We start from the raw sequence: 27805 nt of genomic DNA on the forward strand, positions 1-27805 counted from the left end.
TAGGGGACTCCACCTTTTGTGTTGCCCTTGGTCATAATCTAGTGGTGTGCCCTTCTCAGAATAATACTTTTAAATACATAAAATAAAAAACAGGATCATATAGAAGACCAAATTCTATTATTAAAATACTGTTAAAAAGCAACTTCCCAGACCTCTGTTCTAGACCATATTCATAAGCTGTTTGAGGTAAAGGACTAAATCCCCCCCCAACCATTATTTCATGTTTGAGTCCCCATGGACTAGCTAGGTTGCTTTACTCCTAATAGACATACAATACTTTTAAAATTAAATTGCTGAATGAGGTTTGCAAGGTTTACATTAAAACAACAAAACCACCACAACTGAGCTAAGTAAATATAGAACAAGTTTAATGGATAAGTTGTGTGTGGGGGGGTGTGATTGAGAAATGATCAGAGTAGAAAGGTGCCTCTGGTAATTGTAATGAGCTGAATTTTTAAAGAAGGAAAGAGACCTTTTTATGGTGAACTCTCTACTGCATTGGAATTACTGTTAAATTTTTATAGAATGTAAGCTGTCTGAGGGCAAGTATTGTTTCATTGTGGCTCCAGTATCCTGCACAGTGCCTGGAACACAGTAGGCACTTAATAAGTGCTTGTTGATTACTTTTAATTAATTACCTCAGCCTGTCAGATTAAAATGTAATTGGGGGGCGGCTAGGTGGCGCAGGGGATAGAGCACTGGCCCTGGAGGAGTACCTGAGTTCAAATCAGGCCTCAGACACTTAATAATTACCTAGCTGTGTGGCTTTGGGCAAGCCACTTAACCCCATTGCCTTGCAAAAAAAAAATGTAATTGGGAAATAGTTAACAAAATGAAGGGAAAAAACCATAGATGATGTTTGTTAGGTAGTTTTCTAAGTCATTGTGTAACCATTGGACATTTTTTTCCCCCCAAGGCAGTGGGGTTAAGTAGCTTGCCCAAGGCCACACAGTTAGGTAATTATTAAGTGTCTGAGGCCAGATTTGAACTCAGGTACTCCTGACTCCAGGGCCAGTGCTCTATCCACTGCGCCACCTAGCCGCCCCCTACCATTGGACACTTTTAATTGATAATGGCTCTTCTGACACCCAGCCTGACTCCTTTCCCTACTCTATCTGTTTAGGGTAAGAAAACAAATTAAAGACAAATAAAAGGGAATCTTAGCCACATACGAGGTAGTAAACAAGCAACCCTGAAACACCATAGAGACCATCATTACCAACAGGCTTCCCCAGGGATTTCTTTATCAGACTCTTCCTCCTAGAAGGCAGGTAGTAGCCTGTCACCTCTCATGGTGTCATCAGACTTGGGTCTGTCCAAGACTTCCAGGCTACAGGGCCTACTGAATGGTTCCAAGTTCACATTTCTTTTTGTTCCTATAATTTTTTTTCTTCCTTTGTTGATTGGGGAGGGGGTTAATGAATCAACATAAAACTACTCTCATGTTACTTTCTAGGTGCAATTTGGCCACGCAGGTGCTTGTGCCAACCAGGCCTCAGAAACAGCAGTGGCGAAGAACAAAGCCTTGAAAGAGGCAGGAGTCTTTGTTCCCTGGAGCTTTGATGAGCTAGGCGAACTCATTCAGTAAGCTGTCTGTGTGTTTGTGTTTTAGGAGTGAGAGGTGGCACAGACTTTTGAGGTGTAGAAACCACCCCATCTATCTCCCCATTCAGCCTGCAAATATCTAGAGATTTGATTTTATTATTTAGAATAGTCAAATTAGCCATCTTTGAGGGGAAGGGGTAGTTGGGGAAGCAAGAAAAATAAAAGAAAAAACATTGCTTCAAACAGCACTCCGAATCCACCTGGAGGTGAATAATATTTTTATCATGAACCCTTTGGATTTGTAGATCATTGTATTTATCAGAATAGCTAAATCTTTCTCAATTGATCATCATTATAATATTGCTGTGCCTGAGTATGTTGTTCTCCTGTTTCTGCTCACTTCATTTTGCAGTAGTTCATACAAGTCTTCCTAAATTTTTCTGAAACCATCTTTGGGGCTTTTAAAAAGCAAAGGCAGCAAGATTTATCTTCCTATTTGTTTTGATCTAGTTGATATTTAAATGACTTTGCATTTCCTGTATATGTGGAATGTAGACTCTGGCTAAGAGGAAGAAGGGTCCAAATGCATGCTCAGGCCTGCTATCTTTTGTAATCATTTACAAATAAGAACTGACTTCAGTTTCCAATGTTATTTCTTCCTTCCATCTCTTAAAACAGTTTTTCTTTGTCTCCTATGCCTATCCCTTTAAAATCAATAAGACTTAGCTAACAGATTTGAGATTCTGTGGGAAAAACTAATTAGAGGCAAAAAGGTCATTTAAAAAAAATCTTTATATTTGAGGGGACCTTCCCCCTGTTTTCATTTAGATTTCAGAACTGATCGATGGAAATAGGCTTGACTAAGCCAAGAGTCATTACTTAAACTGCTTAGAGCTCCCCCTCTCATTGAAAGGCACATCATTTCTGTTTCTTAACCTTCTCCCCATCCCTTTCCCTCAGGAATGTATATGAAGATCTTGTTGGCAAAGGAGTCATCGTACCTGCTCAGGAGGTTCCTCCCCCAACTGTGCCAATGGATTACTCTTGGGCTCGGGTAGGTGATTGATTGTACCCTTAGGGCCACCAGAAAACCAAAGCTTTGAGAATGATAACAGGTTACTTCTTCTCCCTTTGTTCTGGCATAGGGTGTCTCTTCAGGATTTGTATTATGAACCAAAGGGTAATACTAATGTCTCCCCATGAAGTGTCTTGGGGAAGTGTATCTAGGCATTTCACCAAAGGGTGACTTGGGTATTTTGACTGTAGACACTCTTGCCTTGTGATAGGGACTAGAGTCTGAAGGTGATACTGAAAATGCAATGGATAGAATAAGTTCCAAAGATGCTTTAGCCTAAATTACTTGTATAACTGCATCTTTGTGTGGTTGACCCAAAAGGTTCTAGTTCAGAATGAGCATAGGAATGGCAGAGCATTGAAGTAATTCTGAATTAGAGCAACTCATTACAAGCCATTTGGATTTTAGAAGTGTGGAGACAGGTTGACATTAAACAGTAACTTTCTAAAACCATGGTGACACATATTTCTCAAGTGACACATTTCAGTCTAGCTTTTGAAAAGTACATAGAGGTAAAAGTAAAGATTATATGAGGAAGGAGAAGACAACCTTCCTACAACAGGGAAGGTATATCAGATATAATTCTGAAAGTCCAGTCCCACTGCTTCCCCACCCCTAAAGAAAAGTATATAGTTCAGATTACTCTGGAGAGCCCCAAGTCTATGCCCTTGTGTATGGAAATGGGAGTTTCATGGTGGGACAAAAGGAGGAAGATTCATGGTATCGTTTGTCCTTTGTTTAGTTGTTTTTCTCTCTGTTATGGATCCCTAGGAGCTAGGCTTAATCCGTAAACCAGCTTCCTTCATGACCAGCATCTGTGATGAAAGAGGGCAGGAGCTTATCTATGCAGGCATGCCTATCACTGAGGTCTTCAAAGAGGAGATGGGCATTGGAGGAGTTCTGGGACTGCTGTGGTTCCAGAGAAGGTAAGGGGCCACCCAAGAAATGAAGTAAAATGTTCATTATTTATCCTGGAAGAAAGGTAGAGCAGGGAATTAGCCAGAACTCAGAAATGGGCTTCCTGCCTTACAAAATGTGACTAGACAAGTTATTTTCCCTCTTCATTAAAAAAGAATGGAAAACTATGGGGAGAGGGAGCTGAAAGCAAGATCCTGATGAGGTACTAATTCAGTTTAATAATACTGTGTACCAGGAATCTCTTGTTAACTTCAATTCAGTCCTTCAAAAGATCCATGATCTCATCAGGGTGGGTATAGCCTGTCTTGTAAGGCACCATATTCAACACCTTGCCTGCCTTATGGGATCCAACAGCATTTATACTCTGCCAGTTCAGTCTCTACCAATATTCTGAAGTTAGAGCTTGAGTTCTCCAAGACTTTGCCAAAGGGATACCAGGACGGATTATATTTGGATCTGGGGGGTGAGGGTGGCCATAGTCTTTCCCAAAGGCAGTAGAAAGGACCTGAGTGACATGATAGCTCATTGTTTGCTTTTTTTATGATCCTGTGTGACAAGTAAGTTGTCAAAAGGGACAGGAATGGGCTGATACATCGTGTGCATCCATAAAATGATAAACCTTTGTGTCATCACCATTATTGTTATAGCAGTCTTTTTCCTTCTGCAACTCATAAAGCCAGCTGAACTCTTTCCTAATATTGACAACTGAGCAAGGGCCCATTGAGTATGGGACCCAGAGAAATTGAGCAACGGGGCATTAGTTACCAAATTGGGGTCTTAATGACTGTTACTTCACCACTTTTCCTTTCACTGCCTCCCTGAAAGAATTTAAGGGGTTAGACCATAACAGCTTTTATGGATCCTTTCAATACCCCATTTTGGTCATTGGGTTTTTTTTTCCCCTTTCACACTGGCATGAGTGGGTGTTCTACAAAAGAGTTATGCTGAAAAGTAAGAAAAAGATTTTTGATGTTTAGTTATTTCTGATGTGTTCTGATGTAATCCTGTGAATCCTAGCAAACAGTACTATCCATAGGGTTTTCTTGGCAGAGATACTGAAGTGGTTTGTCATTTCTCTTCTCTAGATAAATTTTGTAGATGAGGAACTGAGGCAAACAGGGTTAAATGACTGGCCCAGGGTAACACAGTATGTGTCTGAGTTCAGATTTGAACTCAGATTTGATATCAGGCCCATGTTCTATGCACAGTGTCACCTAGCTTTCACAGTGTCACTTAGCTGGCCCTATTTCCAGTATTTTAAAAAATTACTTTATGGGGGCAGCTAGGTGGTGCAGTGGATAGAGCACCAGCCCTGGAGTCAGGAGTACCTGAGTTCAAATCCAGCCTCAGACACTTAATAATTACCTAGCTGTGTGGCCTTGGGCAAGCCAATTAACCCCATTGCCTTGCAAAAAAAAAATTACTTTATGAATCCATTTTCTTTTTATATCACCTATTTTTCACTGTAGCTTTCCCAACTCCTGAGAGCCACCTCCATATGTAATAAATACTTTAAAGGAGGGGGAAGGGCTAACAAAATTAATCAGCATTGAAAAAGTATCATGTTATATGCAGTGCTCCACATTCATAGTCCTTTACCTCCACAGAGAGGGGACCAACTGTACTCCGCATTCTTTAATATTTATTTTAGATTGCTGTACTCGATGTATATTGTTTTCTTGATTCTTCTTAATTGATCTTGCATCAGTTTCATATAAATATTTCCATATTTTTTATATTCATCATTTCTTCCATGATACTAATATTCCACTATATTCATGGACCGTGATTTGTTTAGCCATTTCCTGATATATAGTAATACAAAAAAAATTACTGTAAATATTTTGGTGTAGTTATGAAATTTTTCTTTTTTCTCATTAACCTTAAGGATAGATGCTAATAATGAATTTTCTGGATCAAAACATTTTAGATAAATATTTTAGTCACTTTCTTTGTATAATTCCATTGCTTTCTAGAATGACTAGACCAATTCATAGTTCCTCCAGCAATATATTAGGGTGTCCTCTGACATCAACTATTTCCATCTTTTATTAACTTTGCTAATATTCTGGGACTAAAATGAAACTTCAGGGTTGTTTCAATTTGCATTTTTCTTATTTAGAATTGACTAGAATATTCTTTCATATGGTTGTTAATCATTTGTAAATCTAATTTAGAGAACTGTTTGTTGATATGTTTCAATCACTTATCCTCAGTATTTTCGATCCCCATAGATTACCTAAATATTCTTGCCAGTTCATTGAGATGTGCTTGATGGTGACAGCTGATCACGGACCTGCTGTCTCAGGGGCCCACAATACCATTATCTGTGCCCGAGCTGGGAAAGACCTAGTCTCTAGCCTTACATCAGGTCTGCTCACAATTGTAAGTAGGATTAAGTCATAAAATATTCAGCAGAGGTTTACATTTTGTTCTAAGAATAATAAAGTGCCATAAGGTCAGAGAAAGCAAAGAAAACTTCTTGTTGAAAGAGCAGGGAAGAGAGCGTTTGAGCTATTCCTTAAGGCATGTAGAGGATGTTGGCAGTCAAGATTTGAGGTGAGGGATTCTATGAATGGAAGCTAACATTGATTCTCCCTAATGTTTGGAACCCTTTTCTAGATGTAATAGAAAGCATCTCTACCTCCCTTTCTCCCTGCCCTTGTGCTACTTTAAAAAGTGACTTGCTAGTGCAGTAGATAGAAGTACTGGAGTCAGAAGGAACTGAGTTTAAATCCTGCCTCTGACCCTGGCCAAGTCATCCCCTATTGCTTCCAAAAATTAAAAAAATAAAGTGACTTGGCATGAGGGGGAATTAGGAAAACCCCCCTAACACACTGAAGGTGACCTAAAGGTTTTTATTTCATGCAGGGAGACCGCTTTGGGGGTGCTTTAGATGCAGCAGCCAAAATGTTCAGCAAAGCCTTTGATAGCGGCATCATCCCCATGGAGTTTGTGAACAAGATGAAGAAGGAAGGAAGACTGATCATGGGGATTGGTCACAGAGTCAAGTCAGTAAGTGGAATCTTTCTTCTTAGAGAACTCCATCTCTACAATGGGTGAGGGGTGTGGTTGAACCAGAGAGCCTCTTTCCAGATCTGTCACTGTGATCCTGTAATGGTCGGTTACCCATCCTCCAATGTTCTCTTCTGAATCAGCCTTATTGTGTCTTATGTCACCTTTCAGATAAACAACCCAGATATGAGAGTTCAGATCCTTAAAGATTATGTCAAACAACACTTCCCTGCCACTCCCCTTCTGGACTACGCACTCGAAGTAGAGAAGATCACCACCTCCAAGGTAAAAATATAGTAAAAATACGTTTAGTTGTGAGCCAGGACCTGGGAGGCTAAATTTGAGAACAGAGGACATAAAACTGAAATCAGACTTTTGGTACTTTGAATCAGTTAGTGTTGACCTCTTGACCAAATGGATTCTTGCTACTTTTTGAAGTGATGGCTGGAGAAGAGTTGAGAAGATAATGGGTCTCTTCCTTTTTAGCAAGCAGTGGACTGTTAGGAATGTAGAATAGTATATATTCTGTTAGATGTGGTTGAAGTGTTGGTTGTGCTGAATTTGTTTTTTGTTTTTGTTATAAATGGCTTGTGGAGTCCAAAGTGATTAAAATGGTTTTTATTAAGTTATCTTAATAAATGGCATACCTCCCTCATGGTGGGAGAGAGGTGCAGAAATCCCAGAAATGGAAGGTCTTTTATGCAGTTTGAAAGGCTTTGTTCCAGCCCCCTCATGTGACCCCAACATAGGCCTGAGTCATAATCTTAGTGATACAATGGCTCTCATACATTTCTCCTGCCCTGTTCATTATACTAATAAGCAAGAATAGCTAGATCTCCTTGAGCAGGAGCAAAGGAGGTTAACTTAAACAGGTGGGGCAAACTTATCAGTTTTTGGTCAGATTGAGGTCACCTGTCCATAAGGTAACAATATAGGCAGAGCCCAGTATTTGGAATGTAAACTTATCTCCCTTCACATTCTTGTGAAACCCAACCACCCACATATTCTTCACAATTCCTTTTGCTTTTATAAAAAGAATTTGGGGTTCCACACCTTATTAGTGATTTCTTTCTTGATTCACAATCCTTGTTATTGACATAACTACTGACTTTTTCTTCAATCAAGATTTTTACTTCCTCATTATCAGAGACATGAACCATCCTATTTTCTAGGTTTATGTGGGAGCACATGTCAACATTCTGACGTCTTTTACTACTTGCCTATTGACATCAATCTTTAAGCAGCAACTTGATTAACTTCAATTAACCATAAACTCTTCCTTCTCCAATCAACAGGTTTGTTTGCATGGCTTAGCCAGCCAGCAAGTCATGGCCCTAGTTGTCTAATTGGTCATTTTTCCACTACAGCTTAGAATCTAATCAGGATATAAATTGGGATTCCATATCCCCAACTCCCATCTTGTGCCCAGTGATTAGGCTCTTAAGTCTAGATAACAACTCTTTGGACAAATAGTTGTAGGCTGTAATCCCACAAATCCAATATTGTCTCTTTGGTGCTGGTTGGGACCAGGAATACAGTTTCCCTGTTTCCAACAAAGGGATTGTTTATCCTTACTTCCAAGGGGCCTCTTGAGTAAGCCATATAATCATGAAAAAGTTGCTGTACCTCCTTCCATTAGCAAGTTTTTATACCAGTGTCTTTAGATGGGTCTTCCTGAGTAGCTTTTGTGATGGATTTATCATAAAGAATGTGATCCTGCGACAGAGCTAGAGGTGTTAGAACACAGACTGAAGCACATTTTTAATTATTGTTTATTATTATTATTAGTAGTAGTAGTAGTAGTAGTAGTTTGGGGGGTTGCAGGGCAAATGGGGTTGGGTGGCTTGCCCGGGGCTGTGTAGCTGGGTGATTGTTGGATGTCTGAGGCTGGGGCCAGTGCTCTGTCCACTGTGCTACCTGGCTATTTTGTTTTGGGGGGGGTGCAGGGAAATGGGGTTGGGGTGGCTTGCCCAGGGTCACACAGCTGGGTGCTGTTGGGACTGGATTTGGGCTCGGGTGCTCCTGGCTCCAGGGCCAGTGCTCCATCCATTGCGCCACTTAGCTACCCCTGTTATTATTATTTTTTTAATTTTAATTTTAATCTTTTTCTCTTTACTTTATTGCTCATGAGGGTCTATATTTTTGGGGGGGAGAGGGTATTATGTTTACTCTTAAACAAGAATATTTCAGTAATGTATAAAAAATCATTTGTACAAAAAAACCCAAAAATAAATCAATTAAAATTAAATTTAAAAAAAAGCTAGGTCTTCCTGGCTCCAAAATTGATCAAAAGAAATCTCCGATTTTGTGCCATTGGACTAAACTCAAGAATAGCTAATATCATATATCTAGTAATGTTCTTGAATTATTTTTCTTGCAAATGGCCATTTCCGCACTTTCCTTGCAAGTCCTTACTAACTTATGATCACAGTTTCCTTTAACAAGTCCCTCAGTTTGTGCATCTTTACAAGGGATCCAGGTATCATCACATGAATCTCATTCTACCTATTTTTAAGTTATACATTCCAGAATGTATGTACCCTGCTTCTGGATATGTCTACAGATATTTGCTACTCCCCAGGAAAATACCCTGGCCCAACTGGTATAAACAATAGTCACCCTGAACTGACTCAGTCATATGCCTTTGGTGTTTCACTCCTCTGGATCAGAATCCTGTGGCACAGTGCATCTCTGACCAGGAACTGAGAATCTAGTCAGGACCCAGGGGAACTGGCACCAAAGGCCAATTCTCAAACTTCTGTGAATTACCACAAGTCCAACAGTTAGCCATACAATAAGACTGGACAATGACTTCTGTTAGCTAGATTCTCCTCCCACTATTACTAATATGCCATTCTCTAAATCAGAAATAGGACTCTCCCTAGATAGTTTATAGCCTCATGTAGGATATAATTGTGTCATCCAATAATCTCAACCTCCATTGAGAGCATCTTCCCTGCATCTCCTCCTTTCCAAAAGGAGAAGGGCATAAGTAGGGGTGTCACACTTACAGAATCGGGGGGGGGGGTTACAGATATAGATCCCCTGACTAAACAATGTACACATAGGCAAGAGATGGTAGAGATGAACTGGTCCAGTATCTCTTTCCTTCTTTCTTCTCTCCTGGAGACATCCAATGTCCTTCTTCATCTTCTGAATCTGTTCCAAAAAGGCCCTCTCCAATCCAGGTGACTTGTTAAACCCTTGTCCTCTGGTAAATAAACTGCTTATTAACATTTTACTCAGATCAAAGCACATGTTTTCATCACAAGACAATGAGATTTTGAACCTTATTACAATTTACATTTTGCCTTACTCACTGTCCTATTGACATACATACTTCACTTTAACACAAACTTCTATTAGTGTTTTACTACATAAGCAAATTACACTGAGAATTACCACATTAACTTAAACTTGTAAGAGTCCCAACTTTTTACTTTCATTACAGCAATGACTCAAATATCTTTAACCAAAATTTTTTTCCCCAAAAAACATTCCTGTATTTTCAGAGCAGCTACATGGTGCAGTGGATAGAGTACTGGCCCTAGAGTCAGGAGGACCTGAGTTCAAATCTCACCCCAGACACACTGATAATTACCTAGCTGCGTGACCTTGCGCAAGTCACTTAACCCCAGTGCCTTAAATAAAATAAAAATAGATAAAAAAAAAATTCCCATATTATCCTTTTCCTAATGTACTTATCTGACCCACATTCCTTTCCCGGAATCAGACCTTGAGATTGTAATTTATCCTAAGAATTTCCCATTCTTTTTAACTAAATATCCCCTTGAACATAAGAATTAAGGAAACTTAATTCCTTTTGTAACGTAGCTGATAGCAGGTGTCAGAGCCACACACCTAACTTAATCTGGTTCTTAAATCCAGTTCACCTAAAACTATTAGATTTGCTTATTATTTTACTATAAAGATCCAGGACATCAAAGGAAAATTCCTTTATAGATATATTACTGAATGTCAGTGTCCAGGCAGAAATCATGTGGGTAGTGTCAAATGTTTTAGACCAGATTTATTCTACAGGTGAGACATCCATATGTCACTTTGGGGAAATCAAGTCAAAAGGGTCCAGCCTCAGGCCATACTGAAAAGGCCCCCCTTCGACTACATCCCTGTCACCTGATATCTTCAGCCTATTGGCTTCCTTGGCTCCAAGAACAATACATTGGCTCAGTAACATTACGTTTTTGCTGACCATTCTGGTATCTGACATAAAAAGAGTAAATTGATTAAAAGTCTCATGATCTAAAATAGTTGTTTTACCTAATTGGAACTTCCAGTGAGTCCAATTCACTAAATTCCAATTATAGTCTTAATGGCATCCCAATTAATGAACTCCATACCTAAAGCTCTTGAGTGCCCTTCTTGGGGCCTTGCTAAAAATCAGGTATTCTAACTATGACTAGCCCTACAGGCTTCATCTCCTACCTTTTACTAGCGGGCTTCTGATTTCCAGACCCACATCCCTTTGTCTGAAATAATATCTACCCTATCACTAGCCTGTTGTATTTTACAACAAATAAACACTTCCTTTGTCCAGGAAATTGCACAGAAAAATTTCAAATTATCTTTCTCATATTACATAGGTGCTTTTACTTCAAAGCAAACAACCAGTTTTGGACTATATCTGTGTGTATGTGTGTGTATATGTCCATTCAAAATATTCTCAATTCATAAATATAGCTAGAAACTTCTATATATAAACTTGTCTACTAGCCATCCTTAACATACAAATTATTATTTTTTGTTTTCCAAGGCAATTGGGGTTAAGTGACTTGCCCAGGGTCATATAGCTAGGTAATCATTAAGTGCCTGAGGCCTGATTTGAACTCAGTTCCTCCTGACTCCAGGAACAGTGCTCCATCCACTGGGCCATCTAGCTGCCCCCTAGGATACAAATTACTTACAGAATTCTTTAAAACCATTAGAACATCTTATGTGACTTTAAATTTCCAACATGTTACTAATTCCAATATATAACATATTCACAAGAGATAACCAAATGTTGCAAATATAATCTCTTTGCAGTTACAAAACTGCACATAACTGATAAATACATCTTGCTCATCAATAAGTTACCTCACAGTGGTACCATACTATTGGTGTGGTTCAGTCATCCATCAGAGTCCCCCCCAATATATTCTTGACTTCTTTAAAATTAAACAGGAATTATTAATACATTAAACATAAGATTCTTATTTAAACATCTCATTCCCCTTAGGAGAAGAGCAAAATGAATATCCCATTATCTTTACACTTTTGTCTTCCAGACCTCTTTACCCAGATCCTCTTAGAATCCAATCTCATAAATATACCTTTAAAATCCCAAGGCAATTACAACTAAACTTCAGAGTACCCTTCTTATACAGAGAATCTAGCACTCACATTCCAAAAGCTCCATCCAAAATAAAAATACAATTGTTAACATTATTAGGCTTAACATTAAAAGGAATCAGAGCTTTTTTCCCAAAAGAAATCAGAAAATATCCCTGATAACATAATTATGTATTTTTCTTCTTGGTATCATGATATCACTTTCCTTTAACCCAAAGGTGTTACAATAGAGTTTAAAATCCCAAACCATTTTAACAATCTAGATTATTTAATTCCTCCCATTCTGTACAAATTTATCAGAATGTAACAACCCAAATATCCCTCTTTTAAAATCCTCAGAGTGATTCCCAAAACTCCAGTTCAGAAACCTTAAAAATAGTGAGAGTCATCACTCTTAGGCCACGTGGCCAGAGCAGAGATATTCATTAAACATGATTTCCTTTCAATAAACATGACTCCAATCCCTGATTTTATATTTTCTTCCTTTCCCAAGAACATATCACACCTGTGTCAGGGTCTCTTTCCCTTTAGTGCTAAGTCTCCTCTTCCTAGGGCACTCTTTCAGCTAGACTCAAGTTTAGAGTTAAAGTAGAAATCATCCCTCCTTTAACTTCTCAATCTTAATCATCTCTCTTCAAATATTCTCTCTTCCTTTTTACTCACTGTCCTATTGACATACATACAGGTATTTGGAGCTGATAGTGATTAAAATGCCTGGGGGGTATGAGCAGGGGTAAAGGGGCTATCTCCAGGGTTGGTGTAGTGGTGGCCAAAGCTAGGAAGGAGGATTTGGAATCCCTCTCTGGAAGTTCCCCAAAATTCCAAGTCCACCAAGGGTAAGGTTGCAGGATGGACATGGTGTGCACAGCTTTCTCTTTAAGAGCCTCCCTTCTCTCTCTAGCTCCATCCACCAGCACCGCTATACTGCTGTCTCAGCTAGTGAAGGACTGATCTCCACCAGGAGACACTGAACTGCACATCGTCCTTCCAAAACTCCTGGGCTCAACTCCCAGCTCCCCCACAGTTTAAAACTTAAGCTTAGTCCCCCGACCCAGAAGTAACTAACCTAGACCATTTACACTCAAGACAAAACACCACACACAAAAAATACTTATCTTCCCCACCACCACCACCACCACCATCACCATCACCATCACCATCCTCACATTGGATCCAATCGGCAGCTTCCTTCCTTCCTGCTGCCAACTACCAGCTACTGACTCCTGGCTACAGACCATGAGGTTCCCTGGCCTCCCATGTCCATCCTGCAACCTTCACTTTGGTGGACTTGGAATTTTGGGGAACTTCCAGAGAGGGATTCCAAATCCTTCTTCCTAGCTTTGGTCACCACCACAACAACCCTGGAGATAGCCCCTTTACCCCTGCTCATACCCCCCCCCAGGCATTTTAATCACTATCAGCTTCAAATCCTAGGCCAATTTTCTCAGTAATCTCTGAGATATTTCTCTGCAGAGAACACCAAGAAAGTGGACTTGAAATCAAGCCATTTGTGCTCATTATTTTCTTGTGTTCTTCTGGAAAAATATGGGAGGGGGGAGAGATTTACATTATAATATCCCTGGATGAGCAACCAAATTGTTATAAATGGCTCGTGAACACTTAGTCCAGAGTAATTAAAATGGTACCTCCCTCATGGTGGGAAAGAGGGGCAAGAAATCCCAGAAATGGAAGGTCTTTTATGCAGTTTGACTTTGTTCCTGCTCCCTCATGTGACTCCATCATAGGCTGGGGTCACAATCTTATGGATACATTGGCTCTCAAACATCCCCCCCATTATACTGAGCAAGGACAGCCTTGAGCCTGAACAAAGGAAAAGCTCAAGACTTAAAAACAGTTTCTGATCAGATTGAGGTCACCTGCCCATAAGGCAACAATAATATATGCAGAGCCCAGTCTTTGTAAACTAACATCCTCCCTTCGCATTCTTATGGAACCCAAACACCCACTTATTCTTCAATTTTGTGGGTTTTTTCTCCTCAATTTCAATATTAGAAGAGGGGATTTGCATGGTAAAGGAAGGAAGAAAACTGAATGCGAGGTAAAAAATAAAAGGCAGCAATAGCAATATTTTAAGAGGTGGTCAGTCCCTACAGTATCTTTTTTTTTTTTTTGCAAGGCAAATGGAGTTAAGTGACTTGCCCAAAGCCACACAGCTAGGTAATTAAGTGTCTTAGGCTGGATTTGAACTCAGATATTCCTGACTCCAGGGTTGGGTGCTCTATCCACTGCCACCTAGCTGCCCCAAGGGGACTAGCATTACTAATTCTCAAATGTGAAACAGTAATTATACACAATTAAAAGAAAAAAGATTGAATAGTTAGCATAATAGCCAGCATTTACATAGTGCCTTAAGGTTTGAAAAACCTTTTGTAAACATCTTATTTGATCCTTATAATAACCCATAGGAGTTAGGGTTATTACAGATGAGAAAACAGGAAATGTTTGAGGTAGGATGTAAGCTTAGGTCTTGTTGACTTTTTGGTCCAGTATTCTATACATTGTATCTATATTAAAAACTCAAAAAAGAACCCATTATATCTTTAAGATTAGTGGCTAGCAAATCCCCATATAAACGCTGTGCAGCAGGGTGAAGAGAAAAGAATGTTTGCCTATTTATTATCTTTCCTCATCTGTAAAATGAGGAGGTTGAACTAGAAGTTCTCAAAAGACCCTCCTAACCCTAAATCTAAACTTCTGGAAATGGCATTTAATTAAAAATTGGGGGATATAGGTTTGTTTCTTCTCTAGAGAGAACTTTTTTAATCAATCAGAATGGAATATCATCCTCAGAGACATACATCACCATGTTTAAAACAATGACAAATCCTTCTTTAAAATAATAGAACTAAAAGAGAAATCACACTGGATAATTGAAGGAATAATATCTTTTTTTTTTCACATTCTCAGAAACCAAATCTCATCCTGAATGTAGATGGTTTTATTGGAGCTGCATTTGTGGATATGCTCAGGAATTGTGGTTCTTTTACCAGGTAAGTTATGTACACCTTTTGTCTGTTTCTGCTTCTCTTGACAGAGAAAGAGAGCTTTGAATGTTTTTCGTGGGGATGAGAGTCCTGTGGTTGCCTCTGAGACTTCACAATACAAATAAAGTGATCACTGTCCTTTGATATTCAGTTTTGGCCAGAGACAGTGCTGCTTACCTTGGGGGAACCTGTTGATAAGCTTTTTCTCAAATCCAATTTGATTGTATATGTCTGTGTTACAGGGAGGAAGCTGATGAATATATTGATATCGGAGCCCTCAATGGTATTTTTGTGCTAGGAAGGAGTATGGGTTTCATTGGTGAGTTTTTGCTTTTTTGGTCTTTTAGCAGGGTTTCTCTCTTTCTTCCAACCCTACAGAAAAGTTATTACAATAATAATTCATTCTTTATGTTTCTCTCTTTTATCTTCTCCATATATGACAGAAAGGTAGCTTTGGTATCAGAAAGTTCAGTTCTTCCCTATGACATATGACCAAAGGCAAGTTGCCCAACCTAGAAATTTTTGTTCAGTTATGTCTGACCCCATTTTTATTTTCTTGGCAAAGATGCTGGAATGGTTGACCATTTCATTTGCCAAATGAGGAACTGAGGCAGGCATAGTTAAGTGACTTGCCCAGGGTCATATAGCTACTAAATATCTGATCAACCATAGTTGATCTTCCTGCCTCCTGACTGAATGCTCTATGCACTGTGTACACCACTTAGGTGGCCCAAGACAACTTATCAAAACATTGACTGCTCTGCACAAGTGGAGGGATTCTAGAAGTTACACATCTACATCAAAAAAAAAAATTAGAGTATAATGGAAAGAGTATCTCCTTGGCATTTGAAAATTTTAGATGTGTAAGTCCAAATAATTAATCAATAGTTTTCTTATCACTGTCTGAACTAGCCATTGAAGGCATTTTCTGTTGAGTGGAACTGGATTTTCTTCTTCTAATATCTTTCCCTTGTCCTGTCCCCAATTTAACTACTATTTTTTTGTTTAATAGAAGACGTGCTTTTGCTTTTCAGGGCATTATCTAGATCAGAAGAGGCTAAAACAGGGTCTGTATCGGCATCCGTGGGATGATATTTCATATGTTCTCCCAGAACACATGACCATGTAAACAAGACAAAGAGCCTCATTCCAAGAGAGGAAAAAGAAAACCTCTTCCTAAGATACAGTGCACATGGAGCACTGGAGACTGCTACCTGATGGACTGGAGCTTGAAGGAGCCATTGGTGTACAGAAATTAGAGTCCAACATGTATCTATCTCTATAAGCTAACCCAGTTAAATTCACACAGAGAAGCTTAATATTTTTTTTATAAGCATAGAATGGAAGCAAATAAAGCCAATACTTGTGATGTTTCATATGCTACCTGCTGTATTTATTACATGGAAGCAACTGAGCACTCTGTATACGTTTTGTTTACTTGTTGTAGAGTGTATGTGTGTGGTTTATGTTTAGTCGTGTTGGCTTTTTATTTTTTTCCATTAAAAATAATAACTTGGGTTTTACCTTTCCTTGGAGGAGGGGAAAGAATTCTGCTTAAAAACTGGACAGCAAGATTAACATGAAAAGAACTTAAAATAGCCTATTTTTCCACACATGCCTTGTCCTCCTCCTAGAACATGAAGAGCATTGTTTGTGTTCATCTCTGATTTGGGGGAACTTTTATTTTTATTTGGTTTTTTTTATATGCTATATGTAAAAGATTTTATTGATATGTCCTGTCTGTGTTCAGTACTGCATTTCCAAGTCTGCTCATGTGTTTTGCAAGGATGGGGACCGTGGCCACCTCAGCCAGTGTCATGCCAAAACACGTGATGTGGTAGTTTAAAATGTAAAGTTGTCACATACAAAAACTGTGAAATGACCAGTATCTTACATACTTTGTATTTATGCAGCGATATGACTGAATTATTGTTTCATGGGTCATTAACTCTGTGGCTGCAATCTGTGTATGTAAAATGCAAAAGATTCTGGATAGCTGATTATCCTCTCAGTCCCTTCTCTGTATTATCATAGTCCAATTTAAATAAACCACAGTAATAACAAAAGCACTGTTTTCAGCTTGTCAACATATATTTAAATCTGTTCACTCAGGAATTTTACTTTGTAAAGATCACATATGAACATGTATGGGTTTTGGGTTTTTCCTGAGGTAGGGGAGGTGTGTGTGTGTGTATATATATATATATATATATGCATATATGCATATATGTGTATGTATCAGAGAATGATGAATCATCCATAGATAGCTATGCCAGGAGGGGACTCGGGTCCCAGAAAGCTATGGCATTGGAATATAAGCTCTGGCAGGTCCTATCAAGGGTCATAGTCTGTAGCTATCTTAAGAATCCAGCCCCTTTATTTTATAGATGAGAAAATTTTTGAAGTATCATAGATGAAGTAAAAGAGAGAGCAGGGTCAGGAATTGAATTGAAAGTCTGGCTTTTTTCCATTTCCCAGTGCTGCCTAAGAGGCAGCTAGGTGGTATGGTGGTTAGAGCACCAGGCTTGCAGTCAGGAGGACCTCAGTTCAAATCTAAATATGTATGCCTACTAGCTTAGATGATCTGGGCAAATTACTTAATCCCCAATTGCCTCCCAAAAGCTATATCCATATGTCTACATCTCTATATATCCTAACTGAATGAAGAAAAGATTGCCAAAGGATAGGTTGTGAGATAATGAAAGTTTTGAAGAGAACAAATCAAAAAACCATCTTAGGTGTGGAAGAATTCAATCTGTATTGTGGAGTACCCATCCACAAGATAGCAGTCATTGAGTTTTAGGGTTAAGTGCCCTATGTTGTGGGATGTGATAAATTGCAGTGTCCAGAGGAAGGCACCAGGGGGCCTTTCTGCTGGCACAAAATTTCTTTAGGGTTGGTGAACTTAACTCTTAAGCATTTTGATAACTACTTCAATATGTGATTTCCCTTATGATCCTATATATATATTTTTAAACATTGAAAATCTGAAGGCTTTATCAGACTGCTAGAGAGATCCATGAAAATAGGGATTTTTAACCTTCGAGAAGAAAAAAATAGAACAGGATAGCTGTCTTCAACAGGACAAAACTTTCTTAAGGAAACATTTGACTTGTATTTCTTACTCCCAGGAGTAAGAATGGGCAGAAGTTGCAGAGACAAATTTAGGTTTGATATAAGGGAGGAGACTTTACAGTTGTTGGTAAGTGAAATGGGCTGCCTAGGGGAAGGTAGTGGGCTCCTCATTGGAGGTCTTCAAGCAGAGGCTAGGACCTCTTCTTGGATGTATTGATAGTGGGAATTATTTTTAAGTCACCATCTCTGGACAGGATCCTGTCATTCCTATATTTAATTCTTGATCCAGAAATCCAAGTTTTATTCTAAGACATCAATAACTAAACATGTTTGCTCCCCAAACACTTTTCTCTTGCATCCCTTGCCTTCAATTAACACAGGTTATTAAAACACTCATATTCATGGGCTTCTGTTTCTAGACCCCTTCTGGCAATATCATTTGGACCCACATGAATCCCTGAAAGTAAGGTAGTCAGTCTTGGGAGGCCCTTAGGTCCTGGATAGACACAAAATTTCTTTTGTGGTTCTCAGTTCCTCAAAAGAAAGTTATCAACTGCCATGATTCTTTCTTTGATTCACACTATAGTCTCCCATCTAATACCAACCTTGGATCCACATTATTTCTTGGAGGGGCTGTTTCCTCCAAGCATCTAGTTCTCTCCAGAAAGCTTCAATTTCTTTTTTCTTTTTATACTGGGTCTTCCTACCTTGCCCAGGCTTCTCATAGGTCTGATTTACTCAGAAAGGGATCCCAGCTTTCACCTTTTTCCATCCTAGACCAGATCTCACTATCCTTGTACAACCCGATGTTCCTCCCTCCCTCCTTCCCTGGGCCTCACCATATTGATGACATACTTGGTGTGAATACTAAAGAGCTTCCAGCTTTACCCTCTAGCAGTACAGGTTATAGCCATGGACTGCCATGCTCATCTTCAGATTTGTTTCTTAGCTCTAGAGTGAAGTAGAGTTCTTTACTTCTTGTGTTAACATTTAACTACACTTCCCATGTACTGACCTAGGAGAAGTCTCTTCTTGAGGTCCTTTTTCCTTCTCCATTTTCATACCTAAGGCTATTTGTTTTGATCTTGTTTGTTAAATATATAATATGTAAATATGTATATATACATATTTACATTATATATATGTATATGTACATACATATATATTTTCACTGGAGCATAGAGAGGGATTCATTGACCATACTTGAGGACAGCTTCACTTGTATCCCTTTCAGCAGATTGCCCCCTCTTAATCATCCCTTTTTTTCCTCTAATCTGGTACCCTTAATCTTATCCCAGTACATTGCCCCCTAAACATTACTTCTCTTATCTTTACTATTTCCCTATCTACTAGCTTATGGCCTGCCATTTCCAAATAATGACAGGTTTTTCTCATCACTAAGCTTCATCCAGTCTATCCCTTCATATACATATATATATAATTTTGGAGAGAAGTCAACATTAAGGGGAACTGAGAAGGGTTTCTTGTAGAAGGGATTTTAATTGTAACTTAAAGGAAGTCAAGGAAGCTGGGAGGTAGAAATGGAGAGGATTTAGGGCAGGGAGAAAGCAAATGAAGCTGGGTTTATGAGTAGGCAGATGGATTGAAAAAGGGCATTGTCTCCTCTTCCCCTTTTTTTCTCCCTATACTTTTCAGTCTCTTACATACTAGTCTCTGATCTGATCATTCAGTTGAACCTACTGTCTCCAAAGTTACCAATGATTTTTTGTTAACTCCAAATCTAATTTTTATCAGTCCTCATCCTTCTTGCTGTCTCTGAAGTAAATGCTAACATTCTTGATCACCCTTTCCTCCAGAGTTGCCTTCTCTCCAAGTTTTCATGATACCATTGTAATAACCATCTACGTAGTATCTACTTAATATATCCTAGTTCCAAACTTCCATCCACACAGCTACCAAAGTGATATTCCTGAAGCAGAAGTTCAGATCATGTCACTTTTCTGCTCAAGAAATCACATTACCTGATGGACTGGAACTTGTGGAGCACAGTGGATAGAGATGACCCTAGAGTCAGGAGAACCTGAGTTCAAATCCAGTGGCAGACATTTGATCCTTACTAATTGTGTGACCTTGGGCAAGTCACTTAACCCCATTGCCTCACCAAAAAAAACAAACAAAAGAAGAAACAACCGTGGCTCCCCATTCTAGGATAAAGTACTTTCTCTTATAATAAAGCCCTTCACAATCTGGTTCCAATCTATTGTCATCTATTCCCCTTCTTATAAGTTATATCCAATGAAATTGGATTACTTAAGTGTTCCCCTATGCATAACCTTCTATCTCCCCTTTCTACCTTTTTATTTTGTTATTCATTCATTTTAGTAGTATCCAACTCATCATAATCCCATTTAGAATTTTCTTAATAAAAATACTGGGATGGTTTGCCATTTTCTTCTCCATCTCATTTTTACAGATGAGCAAATGGATTCAAACAGTTAAAATGACTTGACTTGCCCCTACCTTTTTGTAGACAGGATAAATGTACTCCCTTGTTTTAACTTGTTAGAATCATAGTTTCCTTCAAAATTCAGTTCTAAGATGATTGCCTATATGAGACTTTTCCTGATTCTCCTAGATGCTGTCTACCCCATAAAATTATCTTGTATTCATTTTGCATGTACTAATATGACTCTAGGTCACTGCTAGTTGTCTTGATCTTTTTCTTCCCATCGGACTCCAATGACTGGAGGAGAAAGAGAGGTTGGGGAGAGAAAGTCAAGACATGCTCCTGATTGGTCCTCTTTGAGAATGAAAGATGAACAATGACAACAAAGGTTCTACATGAGGTCTTTAACAAAGAGGACTGCCAGAGCAAGTGATATGAGTTTAACCTTGTCATGTATATTTCTTACATATGTGCTTCACTACCATTATGGTCTAAATTTAAGCTTATTTTTCCTAAAGATGCCATGTGTATTTATGGGTAGAGTGAACCAATTTCTTAGAAGATTTTATATTAACTATCTTTACCATGTTATTAGAAAGTAGTAGTGGTAGCTGCTCTCTGGGCATCCAATCTGAGGTCTACCCACATCAATTATTTCTTCTTGGAATAAATATAGTATCATGTTAATAATGTTTGTCTTTCATTTTCAAAGATCAAGACATCAGGGTTGTGATGCAATGACAAGCATGTGAATTGGATTTCAGTGAAGGGGTGGGGGGAGGTTCTGCTAAATCATTAGCCTTACTTTCTCGAAACCTCAGAGTCATTTGGGTCCAGTGGCCAGATATGAATCAGGACGATTGGAGATGGCCGTGGATGTGGGGAAATCAGGGTTAAGTGATTTGCCCAAGGTCATACAGCTAGTAAGGGTCGAGTATCTGAGGTACATTCGAACTTCCATCCTCACGACTCCCAAGGCCAGTGCCCTATCCCACTGTGGCTCCTAGTTGCCCCTTAATATCATGTTAGCTCATGAGTGAAAGAAAAGTACTCCCAGTAACTAGGAGCTGGGTTAGTTCCTTTTCAAATGTGCTTTCTGAGCTTGAGCCAGCTTTTCCTTGTAGTCTTGTGGAAGAGTACTTTGAGAAGACTGGTTTTATACCAAACTTCTTAATGTAGTACCTTAGTAAATAATGTTTTCTACTTAAGTCTGATTAACTAAATTGATTCTAAAAATCCTGGCAGGAAGGAGGGAAGAGGAAGCATACTGGTGAGACCTCAAGTCTTAAGCATTACAGAGTTATCCCTGACCCTGAAAAGGGAATGTAACAAGTCAAGTTCTGTGGTCTCATCAGTGTGAAAAGGGGAGCTGATGATGTTGAACAAAGGAAACATTGTACACATCAACAACAATATTGTGAGTAGATCAACTATGATGAATGCAACTCCTCTCAGCAGTCCTGAGAGCTAGAACAACCCTGGGAGACTTGTTATAGATATTGCCATCCATATCCAGAAGGAAAGAAAATTTAAATACCATATGTATACTTTGAGTGTCATTGGCCAGCAAGGGCTATCTCAGCTGTAGTGATGAGATGGGAGGCAGAGATGGTAAAGCACTCCAGCTTTATCAGGTTCACATAGCTGCTTATATCCTAGCCTACTTCCATACTCATGGACCACTCATGCTACCAGCTTAAGCACTAATCATGTTAAATATTACACATTGATTAGATCATTACACATTGGTTAAACAGTTACACATTCTTATGCATACCTCATTGCTCTTGCTATAATGCAATTCTTGATCAATGTCAGGAGATACAAAGGAGCTGGGTCATGCTGATCTTATGGAAAAGCAAAGGGGTTTGGGTCATGCTGGTCTCCTGAGAAACCAAGGCAGTATGTTTACAAAACAACAAGAGGCCAAGAGGGTCTTTAAACCATTACCTTTGTCATTTCACAACTGTGGTCCTCAAGGATCCCTAACAAAACTTCTCTTACGTTTTTCCTTCCTATATAATGGTTTTCCTTCTTTTCCCTTAGTCCTAATTCCTCATGCACAAAATGACTAATAAGTAAATAAATAGGGGTGGCTAGGTGGTGCAATGGATAGAGCACTGGCCCAGTAGTCAGGAGTACCTGAGTTCAAATCTGGCCTCAGACACTTAATAATTACCTAGCTGTGTGGCCTTGGGCAAGCCACTTAACCCCATTTGCCTTGCAAAAACTTAAAAAGACAAAACAAAACAAAATATAAGTAAATAAATATATTGAACACATATGTCCATATACAACTTTTACCAGAGTGTTTACCACCAGAGGGAAGGGAAAATGGTAGAAAAACATGTAACTTACAAATTTGCAAACAGATGGATGATGAAAAACAATTATAGCATATAACTGGAAAAATAAAATATCAATTTAAAAAAGGAAGAAAGAAAAGGGGAGTTGATATTTGGCTCATGCATAAAAAGGGAAGAAAAGTGTATGATGGCTATATAAACACAATGAATGCTTGATCATATGCTTTTCCCATGTAACAGCAGAGCTATTATTGTGAGATTAAGAATACTAAGAGAGGCAGAATTACCTGAGCTTCTTCCATTTTCCTTCTGAAACAATTTTAATTGAAACCTCTAAACAGATTCTAGAGTGACAGAACCACAAAAAAGATGGAGCCGAACAGTTTTCCAGCTCAAGATATCTTGGAGGGACTTCAGGAAAAGTCTGACTCATTTGAGTAAAAGGAGAGTTTAACACAGACTGGGAGCAGTGAAGCCCTGACTTGGAAAATAGATCCAGAAGAGACAATTTAAGAATTATTGGACTGGGGCGGCTAGGTGGCGTAGTGGATAAAGCACAGGCCCTGGAGTCAGGAGTACCTGGGTTCAAATCCGGTCTCAGACACTTAATAATTACCTAGCTGTGTGGCCTTGGGCAAGCCACTTAACCCCGTTTGCCTTGCAAAAAACCTAAAAAACAAAACAACAACAAAAAAAGAATTATTGGACTATCTGAAAACCATGAACAAAAAGAGGTTGAACAGTATCTTTCAGGAAATTAGCAAGGAAAATTGCCATAATAGCTTAGAACAAGAGGGTAAAATTAGGCCTTGACAGAATCTATCAATCACCTCCTGATAGAGATCCCAAAATGAGAACTCAAAGGAATATTGTAGCCAAATTTCAGAATTAACAACTCAAGAAGAAAATACTTCAAGAAGCCAGAAAGAAACAATTCAAATACCAAGGAGTCACAGTCAGGATTACACAGGATTTAGCATCTTCAACATTAAAGGATTGGAGAATTTGGATTGGATATTTAGGAAGGCAAAGGAGCTTGGATTATAACCATAAATCAATTTCCCAACAAAATTGAGCTAGAAGCTAGAGGAGAAGCTAATCTTATAGGAGGAAAAAATGGCTATTCAACAAAATAGGAGACTTTCAAACTTTTTTTAGGTTTTTTTTGCAAGGCAAACGGGGTTAAGTGGCTTGCCCAAGGCCACACAGCTAGGTAATTATTAAGTGTCTGAGACCGGATTTGAACCCAGGTAGTCCTGACTCCAGGGCTGGTGCTTTATCCACTGGGCCACCTAGCCGCCCCAAATATATCTTCATATTTTCATTAGAATTCACTTTCTGAATAGTTCTTTTCTTTTTTTTGCAAAGAAATAGGGGATTAAGTGACTTGCCCAAGGTTACCCAGCTAGGCAATTGTCTGAGGCCACATTTGAACTCAGGTCCTCCTGACTCCAGGGCCAGTGCTGTATTCATTGCACCACCTAGCTGCCCCCTCAAACTTTCTTGATAAAAAGATCAGAGTTGAATAGAAAATTTGATCTTCAAATAATAAGACTCAAGAGGTGTGTAAAAAGGTAAGTGGGAAAGAAAAATATATTTCAGTAAAAGTACATATCTACACAGGAAGGTAATACTTGTAACTCTTGAAAACTATTTCTAATATGGCAATTAGAAGGAATATATTTCAATAGAGAGTGTGAGCAAAAGTTGATTTTGATATGATATTAAAAAATAATTTAAAATGGGAAAAAAAGGATTGAGAGAAGGAGGAGGCAGAATAGGGTAAATCATAACATATGAAGAAGCACAGAGGACTATTATAGTAGAAGAAAAGAAGGGAGGAGGATAAGCACCGATTGAATCTTATTTTCAATGGATTTAGCTCAAAGAAGGAATAACATACACTCACAATTGGGTTTAGAAATTTATCTTACCCTACAGGGAAGTAGAAGAGGAAAGGGGAAAGAAAAAGTGGGGGCTGGGGCAGCTAGGTGGCATAGTGGATAAAGCACTGACCTTGGAGTCAGGAGTACCTGGGTTCAAATCCAGTCTCAGATACTTAATAATTACCTAGCTGTGTGGCCTTGGGCAAGCCACTTAACCCCATTTGCCTTGCAAAAATCTAAAAAGAAAAGAAAAGAAAAGAAAAGAAAGGAAAGGAAAGGAAAGGAAAGGAAAGGAAAGGAAAGGAAAGGAAAGGAAAGGAAAGGAAAGGAAAAGAAAAGAAAAGAAAAGAGAAAAGAAAAAGTGGGGGCTGATAGAAGGCTGATTGAGGGAAATGGTGATCAAAAGCAAAATACTGGTGAGGAGGGATAGGGTGTAAGGAGAGAGAAAAGTATAAGCAGAGGAAAACAGGATGGAGGGAAATACAGTTATTATAACTGAATGTGAATGGAATGAACACTCCCATAATATGGAAGCAGATAGAGTGGATTAAAACCACTTGCTTAAAAGAAACACGTTTGAAGCAGAGTATAAAGGTAAAAGACTGGAGTAGAATATATTAAGCTACAACTGAAGTTCAAAAAAAGCTGCACTAGCAATCCTGATCACAGACAAAGCAAAAGTAAAACCAGACCTAATTAAAAGAGATAAGGAAGGAAGCTACTTCTTTAAAGGTACCATGGATAATGAATATCAATACTAAACATATATGCACCAAGTGCACAGTATACAGATTTTTAGAGGAGAAGCTAAATGAGTTACAGGAAGATACAGATAGCAAGACTATACCAGTAGGATACCTCAACATCTATCTTTCAGAATTGGATATATCTAACCACAAAATAAACAAAAAAGCTAAGGGGGTAAATAGAATTTTTAAAAAGTTAGATATAATTGACCTCTGGAGAAAACTGAATGGAAGAATATACCTTTTTTTTAGTGGCATGGCATCTACACAAATATGGACCACATATAAACTTCACAATCAGCTGAAGAAAGGCAGAAATATTAAACACCTCTGTCTTATTATTCTTAATCTCACAATAGTAACTCTGCTGTTACATGGGAAAAGCGTATGATCAAAAGCATATTTTTCTCATTGAGTTGATAATTCTAAAATTTGGCTACACTATTCCTTGGAGTTTTCATTTTGGGATCTCTATCAGGAGGTGATTGATGGATTCTTGTCAAGGACTAATTTTACCCTCTTCTTCTAAGCTATTAGGGCAGTTTTCCTTGATAATTTTGTGAAAGATACTGTTCAACCTCTCTTTTCTGTTCATGGCTTTCAGATGATGAGGTAATAACTTACATAGAATAAAGGATCATGGAAAGATAGACTAAAAATTAATTGAAAACTAAATATGTAATCCTAAAGAATGAGTGGGTCAAACAATATATCATAGAAACAATCAATAATTTCATTCAAGAGAATGACAACAATGAGACAACATATTAAAACTTATGAGATGTAGTCAAAGCAGTTAGAGATACTTTGTAGCTCTAAATCCTTGCATGAATAAAATGAGAAAGAGATCAGTGAATTGGGCATTCAACTTAAAAAGCTAGAAAAAGAACAAATTAAAAATCCCCAATTAAATACTATATTAGAAATTACAAAAATGGGGGGGCAGAGCCAAGATGGCAATAAGATTGGATCTTGTCCTAGGTGCTCTCTCATAAAACTCATAAGCTTAGGACTCTAACTAAACTTTCAAGAGACAGAACCCACAGAGGGACCCAGGGAGGCAGTTCTCCTACTCCAGATAACCTGGAAAAGAGCAGAAAGGCTCTGCTCCCCGGGGTTGGAGGGGCAGCCCACCAGAAGGGTGGCCCGCCAGAGTGAAAGAATTTCAGCCTCCTGAAGGCAGCCCCAGGGCACTGGGAGCCATGGCTCACAGCAGCGGGGGAGTTTACTGGCCTACTCCCCCTGGGGAGTACCAGGCACAAAGTTGGGAAGCAGTGGGGAACCTCTGCCAGAGTGAGCATGTGGAGCCCATCCCTCAGGGCACACAGCAAGCAAGGTCTTTCAGCAGCCCAGATCCAGGAACAGGAGCAGGCAGAGCTGGTAAGCAAGAGCCCCCAGGGCATGAGCCCATTGAACCTAGGGAGGGGAGTGAAGAGAGAGAGACTGCAGAGCTCTGTCCTCTGCCCCTGGAACAGGACTCTGGGACTCTGACCACATTCAGATCCTGATCTCAGTCTAGGCCCCCCCATAGAACAGCAGGGCCCCCCTCCACCTCAGCCCCGTGGGAGAGGGGGGCACATATGGTCATTCACAGACCAGGAGGGAGGACAGAGCCTCACATACTGAGACCCTTGTGGGAGTGTCCCAAAAGCTCAGGAAGCACCCCAAAACCAGGCTCAGGCTGGGAAAATGAGCAAGCAGAGAAAAAAAGAGGAACACCATTGAGAAATACTTTGCAAATGAGTCCAAGAAGGATCAAAATACTCAGTCTGAAGATGAGGAAGCACAAGCTCCTGCATCTAAAGACTCCAAGAAAAACAGAAATTGGGTTCAGGCTATGACAGAGCTCAAAAAAGACTTTGAAAATCAAATGAGGGAGTTAGAAGAAAAACTGGGAAAAGAAATGAGAGGGATGCAGGAAAAACATGAAAATGAAGTCAGCAGCCTAGTCAAGGAAATCCAAAAAAAATGCTGAAGAAAATAGCATGCTAAAAACCAGCTTAGGTCAAATGGATAAAACAGTTCAAAAAGTTATTGAGGAGAAGAATGCTTTAAAAAGCAAAATTGGCCAGATGGAAAAAGAGATAAGAAAACTCTCTGAGGAGAACAAATCCTTCAGACAAGAAGAGAATTCAGGGAGAGTGATGAATTTTCCAGAAATCAGGAATCAATACTTCAAAACCAAATAAATGAAAAATTAGAAGAAAATGTGAAATATCTCATTGAAAAAACAACTGATATGGAAAACAGACTTAGGAAAGATAATTTGAAAATTATTGGAATACCTGAAAGTCATGATCAGGAAAAGAGCCTTGACATCATTTTCAAAGAATTACTACAAGAATATTGCCTTGATATTCTAGAAGCAGAGGGCAAAATAGAAATGGAGAGAATACACCAATCCCCCTGAGAAAGAGATCCCAAAAAACCAACCCCTAGGAATATTATAGCCAAGTTCCAGAACTCCCAAGTCAA

General features: G+C 39.0%; 1 protein-coding gene across 4 annotated transcripts in view; it reads left to right on the top strand.

The window, feature by feature from the left end:
• Positions 1 to 16979, top strand: part of ACLY (ATP citrate lyase) — a 48650-nt gene extending 31671 nt beyond the window's left edge. For all 4 annotated transcript variants that reach the window (XM_074223914.1, XM_074223917.1, XM_074223915.1 and 1 more), the window contains 9 exons: positions 1457 to 1584; positions 2506 to 2599; positions 3392 to 3546; positions 5773 to 5923; positions 6410 to 6553; positions 6725 to 6838; positions 14834 to 14916; positions 15153 to 15229; positions 15945 to 16979. In XM_074223914.1, coding sequence (XP_074080015.1) covers positions 1457 to 1584; positions 2506 to 2599; positions 3392 to 3546; positions 5773 to 5923; positions 6410 to 6553; positions 6725 to 6838; positions 14834 to 14916; positions 15153 to 15229; positions 15945 to 16039 — 1041 coding nt within the window. In that variant the 3' untranslated portion in view covers positions 16040 to 16979. The remainder of the gene's footprint in view (positions 1 to 1456; positions 1585 to 2505; positions 2600 to 3391; positions 3547 to 5772; positions 5924 to 6409; positions 6554 to 6724; positions 6839 to 14833; positions 14917 to 15152; positions 15230 to 15944) is intronic.
• The last annotated feature ends 10826 nt before the right edge of the window (positions 16980 to 27805 follow it).

Source organism: Macrotis lagotis, chromosome 2, assembly GCF_037893015.1.
Source record: "Macrotis lagotis isolate mMagLag1 chromosome 2, bilby.v1.9.chrom.fasta, whole genome shotgun sequence".
Classification (NCBI taxonomy): Eukaryota; Metazoa; Chordata; class Mammalia; order Peramelemorphia; family Peramelidae; genus Macrotis; species Macrotis lagotis.